Source organism: Apodemus sylvaticus, chromosome 14 (assembly GCF_947179515.1).
Source record: "Apodemus sylvaticus chromosome 14, mApoSyl1.1, whole genome shotgun sequence".
Lineage (NCBI taxonomy): Eukaryota > Metazoa > Chordata > Mammalia > Rodentia > Muridae > Apodemus > Apodemus sylvaticus.
Window position 1 is genome coordinate 80704597 of NC_067485.1, and position 22398 is coordinate 80726994.

At 40.1% G+C, this 22398-nt stretch overlaps 1 protein-coding gene across 4 annotated transcripts in view; it reads left to right on the forward strand.

Annotated features, from left to right (window-relative positions):
* LOC127664664 (ankyrin repeat domain-containing protein 26-like) overlaps positions 1-22398 on the forward strand; it is a 288298-nt gene that overhangs the window by 37561 nt on the left and 228339 nt on the right. For all 4 annotated transcript variants that reach the window (XR_007973218.1, XR_007973219.1, XM_052156740.1 and 1 more), the window contains exons 3-7: positions 9834-9960; positions 11773-12063; positions 15256-15470; positions 16170-16406; positions 20347-20583. Coding sequence is in view for 2 of the 4 variants with exons in the window: in XM_052156740.1 (XP_052012700.1) it covers positions 9835-9960; positions 11773-12063; positions 15256-15470; positions 16170-16406; positions 20347-20583 (1106 nt within the window). In the remaining 2 variants the exon portion in view is untranslated. The remainder of the gene's footprint in view (positions 1-9833; positions 9961-11772; positions 12064-15255; positions 15471-16169; positions 16407-20346; positions 20584-22398) is intronic.

Consider the following 22398-nt stretch of genomic DNA (forward strand, 5'->3'; position numbering starts at 1 on the left):
TTCCAGTTCGTTGGATGTATCAGAATTCCCAGGTGGCCCAGGTTCCTCTAGGTGTGTGCTGAGTGTATGGGGATCCAGAGCACAGGCTCAGCTCCCAGGTGCCAGTACAAACTACCATAATAGTAGTCTTATCATGGGAAAATAAAACAAATAAATGAAGCAAGTGAGAAAGAAAAGTTTTTCTTACTCCAGCAATTGTCATCTTGTAATAACAATTCAGTAAGAGTTGAGGCCTTGTAGTGGCTGGTTTTGTGTGTCAACTTGACATAGGCTGGAATGATCACAAAGAAAGGAGCTTCAGTTGGGAAAGTGAGTCCATGAGATCCAGCTGTGGTGCATTTTCTTGGTTGGTGATCAAGGTGGGAGGGCCCTTGTGGGTGATGCCATCCCTGGTCTGGTAGTCCTGGGTTCTATAAGAAAGCAAGGTGAGCAAGCCAGGGGAAGCAAGCCAGCAAGTAACATCCCTCCATGGCCTCTGAATCAGCTTCTGCTTCCTGATCTGCTTGAGTTCCAGTTCTGACTTCCTTTGGTGATGAATAGCAATGTGGACATGTAAGCTGAATAAACCCTTTCCTCCCCAACTTGGTTCTTGGTCATAATATTTGTGCAGGAATAGAAACCCTGTCTAAAACAAATTGGTTACAGGAATGGTGTTCCTTTGACATCCTGACCATGTTTTGCAGAGGACTATGTGAGGATTTTGGAACTTTGTGCTAAAAGAACCATTCAGTGTTAAGAGCCTCGTGGGATGTTTTGTAGGAAGATGATGTTGGGTAAGATAATGTTGAGAACAGTGCAGAAGATGGAGGCCCAGCTTTTGAAATTTCAGAGGGAAGGTTAAAGACTCTTATCAAGGTCATTGCTATTTGATTGTGATGATTCTGTGGTTTTGGTTAGCTGGGACTGAAGAATTTGCTGTGATTAACATGATAACAGAACTATGGAAGAATGCCTTTGTGTTACTGGGACTATCAATGCTGGTTAGCTGGAACTACGAAATTAGTGGTGATTAAGAAGAGACCAGCATCACTGAGGTGAAATCAATTGAGAAGAGTTTTCTGAGAGCACAGAGGCTGTGTCCCATAGATAGTCAATGTTGTACCTTGTACTGTGGTTGGCCTTGGTAATGTATATGAGTCACCCAAGGTAGTGCTGGTTTTGAAGGCATGAAGGGGTCATGAAGAGCAGCTGAGGCTCGGCACTGTGAGAGACAGTGGAAAGGCATTGGTGAAAGGTGCCTTCTCACTTGCAATTGATGGCCCAGGACTGAAGGGGTAATTCAAAGGAGCTGAGGCTTATCTATGAAGAGAAAAGCTTATGAGAGGCTATTGGTGAAGTCTAGTTACAGGGGAAGACAGCAGTGTTTTGGAGATGTCAGTACCATGAGATGATCTCCAATAACATTAGTAGCAGTGGGGTACAGGCATCTGGAGCCTAGAAGACAAGCTGTGTGCTACAAAGGACAAGTCTTGAGTAGTGACCCAAGCCCTTGGAGGACACTAGAAGATCTTGAGTGGATCTCAACAATGGGACGATTGGAGTTTGATTTTGTTTTTGATTGTGACTGTGCCCTCTTGAAGGAATAAAGTATTTTAATTGAGCCCACAGTTAAAAGATTTTAGTTGTACAATGACTTTGGATTTTAAAAGAGATTGGATTTTTTAAAAAGGATTAAACTTTTAATATGTACAGACTGTGGGACTTTTAAAGTTGTTTTGGTCTTGGGGATGAATAAGAAACTAGGGGTTGAGGCTTAATAGTGATTTGTTTGTATGTCAGGTTGACAAGGGGACAATTGTAGTGGCTGATTTTATGTATCAACTTGACATAGGCTGGAGTTATCACAGAGAAAGGAGCTTCAGTTGGGAAAGTACCTTCATGAGATCCAGCTGTGGTGCATTTTCTTGGTTGGTGATCAAGGTGGGAGGGCCCTTGTGGGTGGTGCCATCCTTGGTCTGGTAGTCCTGGGTTCTATAAGAAAGCAAGATGAGCAAGCCAGGGGGAGCAACCCAGAAAAAAAACATCCCTCCGTGACCTCTGTATCAGCTTCTGCTTCTTGACCTGCTTGAGTTCCATCCCTGTATTCCTTTGTTGATGAACAGCAATGTGGATTCTAAGCTGAATAAACCCTTTCCTCTCCAACTTGCTTCTTGGTCATGATGTTTGTGCAGGAATAGAAACCCTGATTAAGACAGGCCTGGAGATAATCTACTAGACTGGTGCTGAAATTTAGGCTAGTGTTTTTGTGTGTAGGTCTACTGGCAGTTCATGAGTGTGATAGCCAAGTCTGGAAGACAACATTTCACAGTACTCCTCCTCACCCTCTGATCTGACCTCCCTTCTGACTCCTCTCTGATGCTGTCTGAGCCTTGGGTGTATTTAGGCAGTTTGTTTTTGTAACTTTCCTATTTGGAGCTGAGTATCCATCTCTCATTCTCAGGACTTTGAATAACTGTGCATATGTTCACCAGTTGCTGTCTCTGGGTAAGTTGAGCACAGCCCAGATCTCACTTCAGCTCTAATCATGCCGGCTATGGGTGTTCTGATGAACAAGTTGTAATTTTTTTGACAATATCAGAAATGTATAAATTGATTCTTATCACTGTTAACCCTTGTATTCTCTTTAGTTTCTCTCCTACCTCTTGTTAATCCCCACTCTTTATTACAGATTTGTTCCTTACATTCCACTTTCTTGTTTTGTTTCGTGACCCACTGAGTTTAATTATGACCATGGGTGGGTAGCCTGGTTGGCACACCCATGGATATACAGCTGAAAGCAATGATTACTCTCCCAGCATCTTGCATGCCAGTAGTTCACAAGGGAAGGGTGAGACTCCATAAACTCCTTCCCTCTCCCTGATCATTCATTGAGTTTTGCCTAGTCATCCTTGATTGTAATGACTGAAGTGACCAGAAGATGGCAGTAAATAGATCTCCTCTTTTTCCTCCTACATTCTTTCTTTTCTGTGATGGTCTCTGGGCTTTGTGCAACATAACTCCATTTTAGCTATAAGACAATATCTTAAAGCAAGTCCCCTCTTCCCTTGGTGGTTTTTTTCAAACCACCTTCCCCAATGAAGTCCTATGCATAAATTCTTCTCCTAAACCTATATATATATATATTGTTTTGTTTTATTCGATATATTTTTTATTTACATTTCAAATGATTTCCCCCTTTCTAGCCCCCCACTCCCTGAAAGTCCCGAAAGCCCCCTTCTCTCCCCCTGTCCTCCTACCCACCCCTTCCCACTTCCCCGTTCTGGTTTTGCCAAATACTGCTTCACTGAGTCTTTCCAGAACAAGGGGCCACTCCTCCTTTCTTCTTGTACCTCATTTGATGTGTGGATTATGTTTTGGGTATTCCAGTTTTCTAGGTTAATATCCACTTATTAGTGAGTGCATACCATGATTCACCTTTTGAGTCTGGGTTACCTCACTTAGTATGATGTTCTCTAGCTCCATCCATTTGCCTAAGAATTTCATGAATTCATTGTTTCTAATGGCTGAATAGTACTCCATTGTGTAGATATACCACATTTTTTGCATCCACTCTTCTGTTGAGGGATACCTGGGTTCTTTCCAGCATCTGGCAATTATAAATAGGGCTGCTATGAACATAGTAGAGCATGTATGTATCCTTATTACATGGTGGGGAATCCTCTGGGTATATGCCCAGGAGTGGTATAGCAGGATCTTCTGGAAGTGAGGTGCCCAGTTTTCGGAGGAACCGCCAGACTGATTTCCAGAGTGGTTGTACCAATTTGCAACCCCACCAGCAGTGGAGGAGTGTTCCTCTTTCTCCACATCCTCTCCAACACCTGCTGTCTCCTGAATTTTTAATCTTAGCCATTCTAACTGGTGTAAGGTGAAATCTCAGGGTTGTTTTGATTTGCATTTCCCTAATGACTAATGAAGTTGAGCATTTTTTAAGATGCTTCTCTGCCATCCGAAGTTCTTCAGGTGAGAATTCTTTGTTTAACTCTGTACCCCATTTTTTAATAGGGTTGTTTGGTTTTCTGGAGTCTAACTTCTTGAGTTCTTTATATATATTGGATATTAGCCCTCTATCTGATGTAGGATTGGTGAAGATCTTTTCCCAATTTGTTGGTTGCCGATTTGTCCTCTTGATGGTGTCCTTTGCCTTACAGAAACTTTGTAATTTTATGAGTTCCCATTTGTCAATTCTTGCTCTTAGAGCATACACTATTGGTGTTCTGTTCAGAAACTTTCTCCCCGTACCGATGTCCTCAAGGGTCTTCCCCAGTTTCTTTTCTGTTAGCTTCAGAGTGTCTGGCTTTATGTGGAGGTCCTTGATCCATTTGGATTTGAGCTTAGTACAAGGAGACAAGGATGGATCAATTCCCATTCTTCTGCATGCTGACTTCCAGTTGAACCAGCACCATTTGTTGAAAAGGCTATCTTTTTTCCATTGTATGTTTTCAGCCTCTTTGTCAAGGATCAAGTGGCCATAGGTTTGTGGGTTCATTTCTGGATCTTCAGTCCTGTTCCATTGATCCTCCTGCCTGTCACTGTACCAATACCATGCAGTTTTTTAACACTATTGCTCTGTAGTATTGCTTGAGGTCAGGGACACTGATTCCTCCAGACTTTCTTTTGTTGCTGAGAATAGTTTTAGCTATCCTGAGTTTTTTGTTATTCCAGATGAATTTGATAATTGCTCTTTCTAACTCTGTGAAGAATGAGTTGGGATATTGATGGGTGTTGCATTGAATCTGTATATTGCTTTTGGCAAAATGGCCATTTTAACTATATTTTTTCTACCGATCCATGAGCATGGGAGATTTTCCCATTTTTTGAGGTCTTCTTCCATTTCCTTCTTCAGAGTCTTGAAGTTCTTGTCATACAGATCTTTCACATGTTTGGTAAGAGTAACACCAAAATACTTTATACTGTTTGTGGCTATTGTGAAGGGGGTCATTTCCCTAATTTCTTTCTCAGCCTGCTTATCCTTTGAGTATAGGAAGGCCACTGATTTGCTTGAGTTGATTTTATAACATGCCACTTTGCTGAAGTTGTTTATCAACTGTAGGAGTTCTCTAGTGGAGTTTCTTGGGTCACTTAGGTAGACTATCATGTCATCTGCAAATAATGACAGTTTGACTTCTTCCTTTCCACTTTGTATCCCTTTGACCTCCTTATGTTGTCAAATTGCCTGACCTAGTACGTCAAGTACAATATTGAAAAGATAAGGAGAAAGGGGGGCAGCCCTGTCTAGTCCCTGATTTTAGTGGGATTGCTTCAAGTTTCTCTCCATTTAGTTTGATGCTTGCTACTGGTTTGCTGTATATTGCTTTTACTATGTTTAGGTATGGGCCTTGAATTCCTGTTCTTTCCAAGACTTTAAGCATGAAAGGATGCTGAATTTTGTCAAATGCTTTTTCAGCATCCAATGAAATGACAATGTGGTTTTTTTTCTTTGAGTTTGTTTATGTAGTGGATTGCATTGATGGATTTTCGTATATTGAAACAACCCTGCATTCCCGGGATAAAGCCTACTTGATCATGGTGGATGATCGTTTTGATGTGTTCTTGGATTCAGTTGGCAAGAATTTTATTGAGTATTTTTGCATCGATGTTCATAAGGGAAATTGGTCTGAAGTTCTCTTTCTTTGTTGGATCTTTGTGTGGTTTTGGTTTCAGCGTAATTGTGGCTTCGTAGTAGGAATTGGGTAGTGTTCCTTCTGTTTCTATTTTGTGGAATAGTTTGAAGAGTATTGGTGTTAACTCTTCTTTGAAGGTCTGACAGAATTCTGCACTGAAACCATCTGGTCCTGTGCTTTTTTTTGGTTGGAAGACTTTCTATGACTCCTTCCATTTCTTTAGGCGTTATGGGACTGTTTAGATGATCTATTTGGTCCTGATTTAATTTTGGTATTTGGTATCTGTCAAGGAAATTGTCCATTTCCTCCAGATTCTCCAGTTGTGTCGAGTACAGGCTCTTGTAGTAGGATCTGATGATTTTTTGGATTTCCTCAGTTTCCATTGTTATATCTCCCTTTTCATTTCTAAGTTTGTTAATTTGGATACTTTCTCTGTGCCCTTTGGTCAGTCTGGCTAAGGGTTTATCTATCTTGTTGATTTTCTCAAAGAAGCAGCTCCTGGTTTTGTTGATTCTTTGTATGGTTCTCTTTGGTTCTACTTGATTGATTTCAGCCCTGAGTTTGATGATTTCCTGCCTTCTACTCCTCCTGGGCGAAATAGCTTCTTTTTGTTCCAGGGCTTTCAGGTGTGTCATTAAGCTGGTAATGTATGCTCTCTCCATTTTCTTTTTGGAGGCACTCAGGGCTATGAGTTTTCCTCTTAGCACTGCTTTCATTGTGTTCCATAGATTTGGGTATGTTGTGTCTTCATTTTCATTGTGTTCTAAATAGTCTTTAATTTATTTCTTTATTTCTTCCTTGACCAAGGTATCATTGAGTAGAGTATTGTTCAGTTTCCACGTGTATGTGGGTTTTCAGTTGTTATTGTTGCTATTGAAGACCACTTTTACTCCATAGTGATCTGATAGGAGGCATGGAATTAGTTCGATCTTCTTATATTTGTTGAGGTCTGTCTTGTGACCAATTATATGGTCGATTTTGGAGAAGGTACCATGGGGTGCTGAGAAAAAGGTATATTCTTTTGCTTTAGGATAGAATGTTCTATATATATCTGTTAAATCTAATTGGTCCAAAGCTTCAATTAGTTTCATTGTGTCCCTGTTTAGTTTCTGTTTTCCTGATCGGTCCATTGAGGAAAGTGCAGTGTTGAAGTCACCCACAGTTATTGTGTTAGGTGCAATGTGTGCTTTGAGTTTTAATAAAGTTTCTTTTACGAAAGAAGGTGCCCTTGCATTTGGAGCATAGATGTTTAGGATTGAGAGTTCTTCTTGTTGTATTTTTCCTTTGACCAGCAAAAAGTGTCCCTCAGAGTCTCTTTTGATGACTTTGGGTTGAAAGTCAATTTTATCTGATATTAAAATGACTACTCCAGCTTGTTTCCTGAGACCATTTGCTTGTAAAATTGTCTTCCAGCCTTTTACTCTAAGGTAGTGTTTGTCTTTGACCCTGAGGTGTGTTTCCTGTAAGCAGCAAAATGTAGGGTCCTGTTTACGTATCCAGTCAGTTATTCTATGTCTTTTTATTGGGGCATTGACTCCATTGATATTAAGAGATATTAAGGAATAGTGATTGTTACTTCCTGTCATTTTTGAAGTTATTTTTTAAATTTGATTGGTTAACTTCTTTTGGATTTGATGAAAGGTTACTATCTTGCTTTTTCCAGGGTGATGTTTCCCTCCTTGTATTGGTGTTTTCATCCTACTATCCTTTGTAGGGCTGGGTTTGTGGATAGATATTGGGTAAACTTGGTTTTGTCATGGAATATCTTAGTTTCTCCATCTATGGTGATTGAGAGTTTTGCTGGATATAGTAGTTTTGGCTGGCATTTGTGTTCTCTTAGAGTCTGCATGAGATCTGCCCAGGATCTTCTAGCCTTCATAGTCTCAGGTGAAAAGTCTGCTGTGATTCTGATAGGTCTTCCTTTATATGTTACTTGGCCTCTTTCTCTTACTGCCTTTAATATTCTTTCTTTGTTTAGTACATTTGGTGTTTTGATTTTTATGTGACGGGAAGTATTTCTGTTCTGGTCCAGTCTGTTTGGAGTTCTGTAGGCTTCTTGTATATTCATGGGCATCTCTCTCTTTAGGTTAGGGAAGTTTTCTTCCATAATTTTATTGAAGATATTTGCTGGCCCTTTAAGCTGTAAATCTTCACTCTCATCTATGCCTATAATCCTTAGGTTTGGTCTTCTCATTGTGTCCTGGATTTCCTGAATATTTTGGGTTACAAGCTTTTTGCATTTTGCATTTTCTTTAACTGTTGAGTCCATGGTTTCTATGGTATCTTCAGCATCTGAGATTCTTTCTTCTATCTCTTGTATTCTGTTGTTGATATTTGCATCTATGTCCCCTGATTTCTTCCCAAGGCTTTCTATCTCCAAAGTTGTCTCCCTTTGAGTTTTCTTAGTTGTTTCTACTTCTGATTTTAGGTCCTGGATGGTTTTGCTTAGCTCCTTCACTTGCTTGTTTGTGCTTTCCTGTAATTCTTTAAGAGATTTTTGTGTTTCCTCTTTCATGACCTCAGCCTGTTGACCAAAGTTCTCCTGTATTTCTTTAAGTGTTTTTTGCCTTTCCTCATTATTGGCTTTTGTATTCTTCGGGATTTCTTATATATATATTTTAAAGAAACTTTATATATTTCAGATAAAGTCTTTGACCCATTTGGAGTTAATCCTTGTACATTTGCACAGATACAGGTCTGTTTTTTAGTTCTACATGTGGACATCTCATTTTCCCAGCATCATTTGTTGAAAATGCTTTCTTTTCTCCAGTTTATGATTTTCGTATCTTTGTCAGATATTAAGTGGCTGGCGTTACATGTACATATGTTCAACTCTCAGATTCTTTCCATGTATCTATTTTTGTGGGAAAACCCTATTAGTTGTATTACTGTGCCTTGATAATTTATCTTGGGCTCTGGAAAGCAATTCCTCCAGCATTGTGTTTTTTGCTCAAATGTTTTTGGTACCATATGGTTTCCATTTTCTTTTTTGTAAAGGAAAAGATTATTTTGATGGGGATTGCATTGAATACTTAATAGCTTTTTGTAGAATGGTAATTTTCACAATTTGATTCTACCAATTCACGACCATGTGAAGTCTTTCCATTTCCAAATGTCTTTTCTGTCTATTTCTTCAGAATTTTAAGGACTTAATTGTGAATATCCTTCTACCTGGTTAGGATTATTCTGAGACATTTCATTTCCTTTGAGGCTACTGTGAATGGGAATGTATCCATGATCTCTTTCTCTTACATTTGTTGTTGGTGTATAAAGGAGCTATTGATTTGTGCAGGTTTATTCTGTATCCTGCCACACTTCTGAATATATTATTGGTAGAATTTATACAGTAGAATTTTATAACTCTTATGTATACTATCATGTCATTTTCCCAACTCATTAGCTGGACCTCTTTCCCTAATTTAACCACTAATCTCACTGTGCTTGCGTTATAGGTCCACCAGTGCTTTGAGCACAGAAAGAGTTTTCTTACTTTATCTATTTTTGTTAATTTTTGTTAGAAGTTTATTTTTATTAGATATTAGTGTAGAAACGCCTGCTTGAATCTTAGTACTATTTGAATGGAATACTCTCTTCAACATTTTACTATGGTAGTTATATTTCAGCTATAATCAGTTTTTGCAGACAACAGTTAGATGGAATTTCCCCTTTCTCTCTATCAATAAAATAAAAATAAATATCAAAACAACCAACTAATATAAGAATTTCACATAGCATTATTTTGTTTACATTCTTTTCCCTCAACCAACTCTTCCCAGATTCTCTCTTCCCACACCACCAATCTTCATGTTTTTTCTGTGTTTTGAATACTAAAACAAACCAGAATAGCATGTGCCCCTGGGATTTGCAGGTTTGAAAAATTTATACACATGCTTCATTTATGTAATAAATCTATCCTGTGTTATAAAGTGATTACATAATTATACTTTAGGAGATGGGCATGGTGATATATGCCTGAGATCTGAGTTCATGGGAGGTGGAGGCAAGAAGAACTAGACTTCACTATTGTCTGTAGCCACATAGAAGCCCCATCGTTCAAATAAATTTTAAAAACTCTCTCTCTCTCTCTCTCTCTCTCTCTCTCTCTCTCTCTCTCTCTCTCTCTCTCTCTCTGTGTGTGTGTGTGTGTGTGTGTGTGTTTCTCTCTCTGTCTCTGTCTCTGTCTCTGCCTCTCTCTCTGATCATTTTCCCCAGCATGAAGAACATTTCTAAAATGAGACAAAAGAACTCAAATGAACAAGAAAATGGAAAGTTTACTTGTCCTGAAGATTTAAATGCTAATCAATCTGAAACTGATGAAATTACTACACTAAAACAAAAGGTATGTTTTACTTGGTTTCAGAGTGAAAAACTAGTTACTATAATGCTTTCAGTTATTTTACCCATGAAACAAAGAATTGTAAAAGTTTTATAACCAGAAGTAATTGAGTCTTTTTCTACTCACATATATATGCTATACATTTACTTCTGTCTTTACACTTGGCTGTGACTTAATGCCAGGTCTATGGGAAGGTGGCATATGCCTTTGATTCCAGCACTAAAGAGGCAGATGTAGGGGGATGTTTGTGAGCTTGAGGTCAGCTTTGTCTGCCTGTCAAGTTCTAGCTAGCCAAAGCTATATAGTGAAACCGTTTTCCAACAACAATAAATTAAACCTGGTTGTATACACTTGAATCAATCCTAAATCACGTATCAAGCTACAGATTCTCCATTCTCTTAAATTTCTGCATTTACTTTTTGTCAAGATAGTATGGAAGCATAATACACTTAACATGTCAACACAAGGATCACAGAATAAATAGTTTAACTTACTTCAAGAAGACAATACTATATTGTAGAAACTTTGAAAGTCATGAAATTGAGGTAATATGTCAAAGACAGTCAAGGCAGTAGACTGAATTTCCAATATTAAAAGTCATTTTGTATGATATGAAAATTATGTGGTCCAACATAACATGTTATTGCCTTTGCCAATAAATGAGCTAGAAATAAATATAATAAGCTGTATTAAGTATATCAGAAAATAGAGAACATGTTCTCAAATTCTTTTTTTGTTGAATATCGTCTTCCTTTACATTGCCAATGGTAAAACCTTTCCCAATATCCCCCCTCCCCTAATATCCCTCCCCCTCCTCCTCCTGCTTCCCCCGTCTCCATGTATATGACCCTCCACCAAACACACTCCCACCTCCACCCCCTCAGTTTCCCTTTGTTGGAGTCTCTGTTGAATCTTTACATGACCAAGGACCATTCCTCTCACTGATGCCCAACAAGGCCTTCCTCTGCCACATTTTTTGCTGGAACCTTGTGTGTCCCTTGGTTGATGGTTCAGTCCCTGGGAGTCTTGGGGCATCTGGGTGGCCAAAATCATTGTTCTTCCCATGGTGCTGTAAACCCCTTCAGCTCCTCTGGACCATCCTTCAGGTCCAACATTGGGGACCCTGTGCCCAGTCCAATAGTTGGTTGGTAGCATCTGCCTCTGTATTTGTAAGGCTCTGGTGGCACCCCTCCAGAGACAACCATGGCATGCTCCTTTTCTCAAATTTTTTATATTGAAAAGACACATTTATTTTACCCAGGAGAAGACTGAAAATGAAGCTGTTCATATTTCAGTATTACAGAGCTTGACTAAACTGTGTTTTAATCAAAGCTTATTCTTAAAAGAATAGTGAATACATTATTCTCTCAGGGTATACAGGTTTGCATACACTTGTTATGGCATGCATGTATAATGGCTTGCATGTGAAAGGAGAGGAGAACAAGTGGGAATGAGTTCCCTCCTTCCTGCCATGTGGGTTCTGGGGATCAAACTTACTTTGCCAAGTTTGGAGGCAAGTACATTCTTCAACTTTGAAGTTCACTTTCTCTCCTGATAATGGTTTAAGTCTTAAATTTATTTCCTATCAAGGCTTGATGCAGCAATGTAGGGGATTACCAGGTCAGAGAAGTGGGAGGGGTTGATTGGGAAATAGGTGGAGGGAAGAGGGCTTATGGGACTTATGGGGAGGAGGGAAGCGGGAAAGGGGAAATCATTTGGAATGTAAACAAAGAATATAGAAAATAAAAAATAAAAAATAAAAATTATTTCCTGTCAACTTTTTCATCTATAAGCAGTATTAATTTCTTGATGCAGATTGATCTTGCCACAAGAAAGCTAAACCAAGTGTTATTGAACTATGAGGGACTTGAAAACAAATTCCAGTCTCTGCAACAGAACTTCTTAGCTGTGACAGACATCCAGGAGAAATGCAAAATGCCTGAAGATAGAGAGGAGAAGCTCAAACAGGAATTATTAATCCTTGAAAGTCACAGATCAATGAATATGATAGACCGCAGAGAGGCAGAAATGTTAAAGCAAGAGATTGAAGAAAAATCCAGACTGCAACTAGAGGAAAATTTGAAAAAAATCTCTGCAATTTCACAGGTTAATATAGTTATCTTTCAGTGTGCTTTTTTACGTGGTGAGCTGTATTTTCAATGTACATTTTCCATGAAAGTTTTTTCTTCATTTACAGCAATTTGTTTTACAGACTTGTCAAAATAAGTCATCTACATATTCGGTTTAAAATTATTGTTTACACTATTAAGTAAACATAATTCCTAAGAAAATATCAGACATCAGTGAGATGCTCTTGGTCCTGAGAAGGCTTGATGTCTCAGTGTAGGGGAATACCAGGACAGGGAAGTGGGAGTGGGTGGGTTGGTGAGCAGGGGAAGAGAGCATGGGATAGGGCTTTTTTTTTTTTTTTTTTTGATGGGGATACAAGGAAAGGGGATAGCATTTAAAATGTAAATAAAGAAAATATCTAATTAAAAATGTTTTAAAGAATCATCTAGGCCAGGAGGTGGTGGCACATGCCTTTAATTCCAGCACTTGGGAGGCAGAGGGAGGCAGATTTCTGAGTTTGAGGCCAGCCTGGTCTGCAGAGTGAGTTCCAGGATAGTCAGGGCTATACAGAGAAACCCTATATTGAAAAATACCAAACAAAAAAAGATCATCTAATTTTTTAGGATTGCTTGGCAAAGTATAGATGCTTGCAGACAATTTAACTGTATACAGACATTATATTGTTCGTAAAGTTCATTATTTAGTAGAAACTTTTGTATTCATATGATTACTTTCATGATCAAGTAGTTTCTTAGTATCTACAAGGCCTTAGTCTTTAACTGTATAATAGAATTTTCATTTTAAAAATAAGTTTTACCTGCCAGTGGTGGTGCAGGTAAAACTTATTTATTAACCCTAGTACACAGGAGACAGAGGCATGTAGATCTCTGTGAATTTGAGGACATAGGATCAAACAGACATACGATAGCCAGGATAAACAAAGAGAAACCTGTTTCATTAAAAAGGTAATTATTTATTGCATAGGGTATTGAAAACAAATATTATTTTATTTTTTACATTTATATGATGTTTGTATTTAATCATATCCCAAGTGTTGCCGCTCCAGGTGCCCCCTAACAGAATCCATCCCATTATCTCCCTTCCCTTTCTCCTCTGAGATGGTGGGGCCCTGGGCATATTCCCTTACCCTGGTGCTGTGAATCTCTGGAAGGTTAGGTGCATCCTCTCCCACTGAGGCTAGGCAAGGGAGCCCTTTTGTGGAATGGATTTCACAGACAGACAATAACTTTAGGCAACAGCCTCTGCTCTAGTTGTTGGGTGACCCACTGTAGACTGAACCACACAGGTTTATATGTGCCAGGAGCCTTAGTCCAGCCAATGTATGCTCTTTTGTTGTTGATTCAGTCTCTGAGAGCTCCCAAGAGTCCAGGTTAGTTGACTCTCTAAGAGTTCCTGTAGAATTCCTATCCCATGTAGGGCTCTATTCTTCCTCCAACTTTTCCATAAGGGTCCTGGAACTTCATCCAGTGTTTGGATGTAGGTATCTGCTTCTATTTCAGTCAGATGCTGGGTGGAGCCTCTCAGAGGACAGTTATGCTGGGCTCCTGCCTGCAAGCACAACAGAGTAGAACTAATAGTGTCAGAGACAGGTGTTTTGACATGGGATGGATCTCAAGTTGGGCCTTCACTTAGTTTTTGCTTCATCCTTAGTTTTTGCTTCATCCTTTGTCCCTGCATTTCTTTTAGACAGGAAAGGTATTTTTATGCTTTTAACTGGATATTTTCTTTACTTACATTTCAAATGTTATCTCCTTTCCTGGTTTCCCCCCTCCCAGAAACTCCCTATTCCATCCTCCCTCCCCCTGTTTCTGTGAGGGTGTTCATCCACCCACTCTGCTCCCACCTCCTCTCCCTCAACTTCTCTACCCTGGGGAATCTATCAAGCCTTCATAAGACCAAGGACCTCTTCTCACATTGATTCCTTAGGCAATCCTCTACTACATATACAGCTAGAGCCATGTGTACAACAGGACAAATTTTGAGTCAAAAGGGCTGTGGGTGGGTTGAAGTCCTAATTCCTCCACTGAGAGCCTTGCCTGGTTATAGGATATTTCCATTTCTGCTTTCATATCCCCACTGTAGGCTATTGTGTTATAAATACTTTAAGGAATTGCAAGGTTCCTTCCCACCTTAGACCACTTATGTTCCTGAATGAAAGGCACACACACACAGCCTTATATTTTAGTATGCTTTAAGCAGTATGGTTTATGCTGCACAACTGCCTACCCTCCATGCTGTTAGAATCTCCCTCCCACAGATAACTCCATTTCTCTGTTCCAATTTGGCTGCTCTTGTTCAACTGGAGTAGCCCACTTCTCTGCTTTTCCTTCGCCCCTTTACATGGCTGCTCTGTTTCTTCCTCCTGCAGGTTATTACCCTTCCATGGTAGCCTCTCTTCTTCCTTCCTCACGCTCCCTTCTTGTTTAACATCTTTCACTATTTGAGGTGTATCATTGGTATCCTGACCTTTATGGCTAATAAAAGTGAGTTCATACTATGCATTTTCTTGTGGGTTAATTTACTGAGGATTTTTTCTATTTCCATCCATTTGGAAATGAAATTTTTATTATGCCCTTGTTTTCAATATCTGAATAAATGTCCCATTTTTGATACCTTGAGTAAATATACCATTTTTGTATCCATTCTTCAGTTGAGGGACATCTGGTTTGTTTCTGGCTATTAGTAATATAGCTGCATTGAACATAGTTGAGTAAGTGCCCTTGTAGTATAGTGGAGCATATTTTGGTTATTTCAGATTGGTTTCCAAACTGATTGTATAAGTTTGCAATCCTTCCTGTAATGCAAGATTGTTCCACTTTCTTTTTTTTTTTAATTTTTTTATTTGATATATTTTTTATTTACATTTCAAATGATCCCCCCTTTTCTAGCCCCCCACTCCCTGAAAGTTCCGTAAGACCCCCCTCTCTCCCCCCATCCTCCCACCCACCCCTTCTCACTTCCCCGTTCTGGTTTTGCCGAATACTGCTTCACTGAGCCTTTCCAGAACAAGGGGCCACTCCTCCTTTCTTCTTGTATTTTCTTTAATTACATATTATGTGGAGATCAGGGGATAAGCAGAGAGAGGTGGTTATGTCCTTCCACCATGTTGATCCCAAGGTTCAAGCTCAGGCCATTAGGCTTGGCACCAGGTGCCTTTACCCATCTTACCAGCAAACGTTTTCATATGTAGCATGTGATTCCTTTTAGACAGCTGTCAAAGCTCACGAGCAATCGGAGCAGAGGAAAGAGAAAGCTTTTACTTTGAAAATATTAGACATGAAAAGCAGACTCAGAGACATGGAATCCAGCCTTTGTAGAGCCCAAGAACATGAAGATATTGAAAGATTCAAGCTGGGCGTATACCAGCAGTGCTACCATGACAAGCTAAATGTTACAGCAGCACTATATGAACAAATAAACATGTAAGTTGAACTGAGTCCCAGAAAACAAAGTACTCATAAATGTGATGGTAACCCAAATATATAGTGAAAAAAGTCTTCCTGAAACCAATAGGATGTGTATGTCAGGTTAACCCAATTTTGCAAACTATTTGCAGTAAAATAAATTTCCTTAAAAAATAAACCTTGGGCACAGGTAACATTTCTTCTCTTGCTGCAGTGTTGCTTTCTTCTTTTTATATTTCCTTAAAATAAAGCTGACATTTTACGATTTCAGCTAAGTATAAATATAACTATTATATATATTATATTTAGTTGACTAAGTATAACTGTATAACTATTGATTACAGTTCTCTTTCTATGAATTTTCCTGTCAGTATTCACTTAAGTAGAAACATTGACAGGTTCAAGTATGTGAGGGGCAAGTACGAATAAACTCAGGCAGTTCTAACACCTCTCCTCTGCTACTGTGTGAATTATCTCTGACTCTGACCTTTGGAGTTATCTTAAAGTAAGCTGCAGTCAAACTGCCTTTGACAGTTTCTTAGTTTACCTAAATCCCTGCTGGTGAATGGTAAAGTATGCTCTGATACATATAAATGTGAAACAAGTTCTTTTATAGGACATTCCATTTACTCTTATGACCATTTAAACAGAAAAGTCTTTGTAAAATGCATTTTGGGAACAAAAGTGATATGTACATGATGGATTTGTCTTTTTTAGTGCTAACAAGAGGAAAGTGAAGCTGCAGGAAGACATTGCCACAACAGTTGCAGAGGAAGAGCTACTTACACACTCACACACTGGGGCAGTGCACAACCCAAAGGAAACTAGTGTTTCAAGTCTTCATCACCATGATGGATCTGGATTGAGTAGAAATGTTACTCCAAGTTTGGGGACATCACGTCGCCAGCAGAGAGGGAGAGCTTTCAGAAAGAAAGGTCAACGTAGGTTACCAAGGTTGGTCATAGTGTCCATTGTCTCCAGAGCCTCCCTTTCTGACAGGCCTACTTTCAGGTCTATCTGTTGAATTAGAAGACCTGTTCACATAAGGGTGAAATCAATCTCTGATATTAAGGAGCAGAAATATTTTAACCTCCCTCTTTCTGTGGCATTCTTACCTTTTATTTTTACTCATTTTGTCTCCTCATGCTTTTCATATTAAGTTTTTGAGTTTTTTCCACTTTCTTTTCTTTTATTAATTTATTTTTATTTACTGTATTCTATGTTTACATTCCAAATGATATTCCCTTTCCTGGTTGCCCTCTCCCCATAAGTTCCCTAAACCCTCTTCACTCTGCCCATTCTCTTATCAACCCCCCTCCTACTTCTCTGTCCTGGTATTCCCCTACAATGCTGGAACAAGCCTTTTCAGATCTAGGACCTCTCCTTCCTTCTTTTTGGGGGTCACTTGATATGTGAATTTTGTCTTGGGAATTCAGAGTTTCTGAGTTAATATCCACTTATCAGTGACTGAATTCCATGAGTGTTCTTTTGCAGCTGAGTTACATCACTTAGGATATTTTCCAGATCCAACCATCTGCCTAAGAATTTCATGAATTCACTGTTTTTAATTACTGAGTAGTATTCCATTGTGTAAATATACCACATTTTCTGTATCCATTCCTCCACTGAGGGACATCTGGGTTCTTTCCAGCTTCTGGCTATTATAAATAGGGCTGCTATGAACATAGTGGAGCATGTGTCCTTATGACATTCTGGGGAATCCTCTGGGTATATGCCCAGGAGTGGTATGTCAGGGTCCTCCGGAAGTGTTATGCCCAGTTTTCTGAGGAACAGACAGACTGATTTCCAGAGTGGTTATACCAACTTGCATTCCCAACAGCAGTGGAGGAGTGTTCCTCTTTCTCCACATCTTTGCCAGCACCTACTGTCTCCTGAGTTTTTAATCTTAGTCATTCTAACTGGTGTAAGGTGAAAACTCAGGGTTGTTTTGATTTGTATTTCCCTAATGGCTAGTGATGTTGAGCATTTCTTAAGGTGCTTCTTAGCCATTCAAACTTCTTCATGTGAAAATTCTTTGTTTAGCTCTGTACCCCATTTTTAATAGGATTATTGGGCTCTCTGGTGTCTAGCTTCTTGAATTCTTTGTATATATTAGATATTAGCCCTCTGTCGGATGTAGGGTTGCTATAGATCCTTTCCCAATTTGTTGGTTGCTGTTTTGTCCTTTTGACACTGTCCTTTACCTAACAGAAACTTTGTAATTTTATGAGGTCCCATTTGTCAGTTCTTGATCTTAGAGCATAAGCTATTTGTATTCTATTCAGGAACTTCATGTTATCCCCTTTCCCAACTCCTATTATATCTATCCCCACTTTTCTACCTACTTGTGTGTTAAAAGTGGGAGCCTACATCCAGACAGAGCTCTGGGCCCCTGGGCAAGGCAGACACAAGGAGTTGGGCTGCAGGTTTCCCCATGGAACCAACAGGCATGCATCAGGCTATGAGAAGCTGCAGAAGCCTGCTCTGGCAGTGGGGAAGGGCAGCTTGTATGTTCACCTGGGGGAGCTAGCAGGGCAGAGTTCATAGGTCCCAGGCCTCACAGAGGCCAAGGAAGGCCTTTCAGAGGCCAGGGATGACAGGTTCTCAGTCTTGGTCACTGCAGACATGACTGAATGTCATAAACGAGGTGAGAAGAGAGTGGGGCCCCATTGGACTAGGTCTGGCCCTGGGCTTAAGGGAAAAGAGGGAAAGAAGTAGTTCCAGGTTCTTCCTGCAGGGACGAATGGCCTTGACTAGCTTGGGTAGGCAGCATGGCTTGGTGATGACCTTGGCTAGAAGACAGAGAGGTTCCACTGCAGGAGGAACAGCTCTTGAGAAGGAGACCTGCTCCATGGTTCCATCATAGTGGATCCAGATGAGAAGAGGTAGTCCATAGGTTTAGAGCATTTATTGTGGGCAGAGAGTTCTGATAAGTGAAAAATAGAGGCTGGTCATGGTGAGAGGGGGAAGGGAGAAGTGCCCAAGAGGGCAATGGAGAGAGACAAGAATACAACAGAGAACAAGAGAGGGAGCAGGGGGACACAACTCCTTTTATACTTTAGGAAGGAACATACCTTGCTGTTGTGAGGTAACTGTGGGAAGAGTCTAGACAGAATACCAGGAGCTAAGGGAAATGCCCTACATGGCTGATGGCTACAGTATTATGGAGTTGAGGGCCTTGTTTTAGGATCCTAGTGTCTGGGAGTATGGCCAAGAGGCTTCCTTCCCTTGCAGAATTATCTGCACGGTCTCTGGAGGTTAAACCTAGCTCAACCAGAAAACACGCTGCCTTCCATGGTCCCACACCCACCCAACTTTGTGTCCTCTAAGAAAATTCCATCAAGCTACAAAGTTTCTGTAAGGCAAGGGACACTGTCAAAAGGACAAAACGTCAATCAACAGATTGGGAAAGGATCTTCACCAACCCTAAATCTGACAGAGGGCTAATATCTAATATATACAAAGAACTCAAGAAGGTAGAACCCAGAGAACCAAATAACCCCATTAAAAAGTGGGGTACCAAGCTAAACAAAGAATTTTCACATGAAGAACTTTGTAGGTCTGAGAAACATCTTAAGAAATGTTCAACATCATTAATCATTAGGGAAATACAAATCAAAACATCCCTGAGATTTCACCTCACACCAGTCAGAATGGCTAAGGTCAAAAACTCAGAAGACAGCAGGTGCTGTCAAGGATGTGGAGAAAGAGGAACACTCCTCCACTGCTGGTGGGATAGTAAGATGGTGCAACCACTTTGGAAATCAGTGTAGAGGTTCCTCAGAAAACTGGGCATGACACTTCCAGAGGACCATGCTATACCACTTCTGGGCATATACCCAGAGGATTCCCCAGCATGTAATAAGGACACATGCTCCACTATGTTCATAGCAGCCCTATTTGTAGTAGCCAGAAGCTGGAAAGAACCCAGGTGTCCTTCAATGGAGGAATGGATAAAAAAAATATGGTCTATTTACACAATGGAATATTATTCAGCCATCAGAAACAATGAATTCATAAAATTCTTAGACAAATGGATGGAGCTGGAGAACATCGTACTAAGTGAGGTAACCCAGTCTCAAAAAATCAATCATGTTATGCACTCACTGATAAGTGGATATTAACTTAGAAACTTGGAATACCCAAGAAATAATCCACATATTAAATGATGTCCATAAAGAATGGAAGAGTAGCCCCTGGTTCTGGAAAGACTCAGTGCAACAGTATAGGGGAATACCAGAACAGGGAAGTGGGAAGGAGTAGATGGAGGAACAGGGGGAGGGTAGAGGGCTTATGGGACTTGCGGGAAGTTGGGACCCAGAAAAGGGGAAATCATTTGAAATGTAAATAAAGAATACATCGAATAAAAAAATAAAAAAATAAAAATAAAAATAAACCTTGGGAACAGGTAACATTTCTTCTCTTGCTGCAGTGTCGCTTTCTTCTTTTTATATTTCCTTAAAATAAAGCTGACATTCTACCATTTCAGCTAAGTATAGATCTAGCTTTCTAATGAATACAGTTCTCTTTTTATGAATTTTCCTGTCAATATTCACTTAAGTAGACACATTGACAGGTTCAAATATGTGAGGGGCAAGTATGAACAAACTGAGGCAATTCTAATACCTCTCCTCTGCTACTGTGTGAATTAACTCTGACTCTGACCTTTGGAGTTATCTTGAAGTAATCTGCAGTCAAACTGTCTTTGACAGTTTCTTAGTTTACCTAAATCTCTACTGGTAAATGATAAAGTATGCTCTGATACATATAAATGTGAAACAAGTTCTTTTATAGGACATTCCATTTACTCTTGTGACCATTTAAAAAGAAACGTGTTTCTAAAATGCATTTTGGGAACAAAAGTGATATGTACATGATGGATTTGTCTTTTTAGTGCTAACAAGAGGAAAGTGAAGCTGCAGGAAGACATTGCTACAATAGTTGCAGAGGAAGAGCTACTTACACACTCACACACTGGCGCTGTGCACATCCAAGAGGAAACTAGTGTTTCAGGTCTTCATCACCATGATGGATTTGGACTGAGTGGAAATGTTACTCAAAGTTTGGGGATATCACGTCACCAGCAGAGAGGGAGAGCTTTCAGAAAGAAAGGTCAACGTAGGTCACCAAGGTTGGTCACAATTTCCATTATCTCCTGAGCTTCCCTTTCTGACAGGCCTACATTCAGTTCTATCTGTTGAGTTACACGACCTGTTCACATAGGGGTGAAATCGATCTCTGTTATTAAGGAGAGGAAACATTTTAACCTCACTCTCTCTGTGCTGGTCTTACCTTTTATTTTTGCTTATTTTGTTTCCCCATCCTTTTCATATTAAATTTTTGAGTCTTTTTTTCAGTTTTCAATCATGTTATCCACTTCCCCAACTCCTACTATATCCATCCCCATTTTTCTACCTACCTGTGGGTTAAAAGTGGGAGTGTACATCCATACAGAGCTCTGAGCCACTGGGGAAGGCAGACGGAAAGTGTTGGGCTGCAGGTTTCCCCATGGAACCAACAGGCATGCATCAGGCTATGGGAAGCTGCAGGACCCTGATCTGGGTGTGGAGAAGGGAAGCTTGTATTTTCACCTGGGGTTGCTGGGAGGACAGAGTTCATAGGTCCCAGGCCTCACAAAGGCCAAGAAAGGCCTTTCAGAGGCCAGGGATGAAAAGTTCTCAGTCTTGGACACTGCAGACACGACTGAATGTCTCAAGTGAGATGGAAACAGAGTGGGGGCCCACTGGACTTGGTCTGGCCCTGAACTTAAGGGAGAAGAGGGAAAGAAGTAGCTCCAGATTCTTCCTGCAGGGACGAATGGCCTTGACTAGCTTGGGCAGGCAGCTTGGCTTGGTCATGACATTGGCTAGAAGCCAGATAGTTTTCACTGCAGGAGGCTAGAAAAAGCTCTTGAGAAGGAGACCTGCTCCATTGCTCCATCATAGTGGGTCCAGATGAGAAGAGGTAGTCCATAGGTTTAGAGCATTTATTGTGGGCAGAGAGTTCTGATAAGTGAAAATTAGAGGCTGGCCAGGTGAGAGGGGGAAGGGAGAAGTGCCCAAGAGGGCAATGGAGAGAGAAAAGAATACAGAAGAGAACAACAGAGAGAAAAGGCAGAAATAACTCCTTTTATACTTTAGGAAGGAACATACCTTGCTGTTGTGAGGTAACTGTGGGGGAAGAGTCTGGACAGAATACCTGGAGTTAAGGGAAATGTCCTACATGACTGATGTCCACAGAATTATGGAGTTGAGGGCCTTGTATCAGGGGCCTGGTTTCTGGGAGCATGGCCAATGGGCCTCCTTCCCTTGCAGAATTATCTGCATAGTCTCTGGAGGTTAAGTCTAGCTCAACCAGAAAACAGGCTGCCTTTCATGGTCCCACACCCCCCAACTTAGAGTCCTCTAAGAAAATTCCATCAAGTCCAGTTTCTGATGTCCACTCACATGCATATAATTACACATGACCACATCCCCATTACCCTCTCCAACTCCCCCTTCTTCCTCAGCCTATCCACTCCCATCTTCATGACCTTCTTCATAATCCACTTAGTCCATCTATTCTTGCTCACACATGCATGTGTATCAAGACATATACAATTACTAAACACTCCCAGATTCTCTTAAGTTGTTCATCTGTCTGTCTGTCTGTCTGTTTCATTTTTTTGAACATGGTTCCTCATTGTAGCCCAGGCTGTCCTGGAACTCACTGTGTAGACCAGGCTATAGGTAGAACGCAGAGATCCACCTGTCTCTGCCTCTCCAATGCTAAGACTAATCTTTAAAGGAGTGCACCATATGTCACTTCCTGGCTACAGTTCTGGGAGATCTTATTTTTTTACATACATTATAAATTGGTCCAAGAAATGTAAAAATATTGATATGTTTTACATTCACTTATAGTAAATTATATTTAAATTCACTAAATTTAGAAATTAAATTTTAGA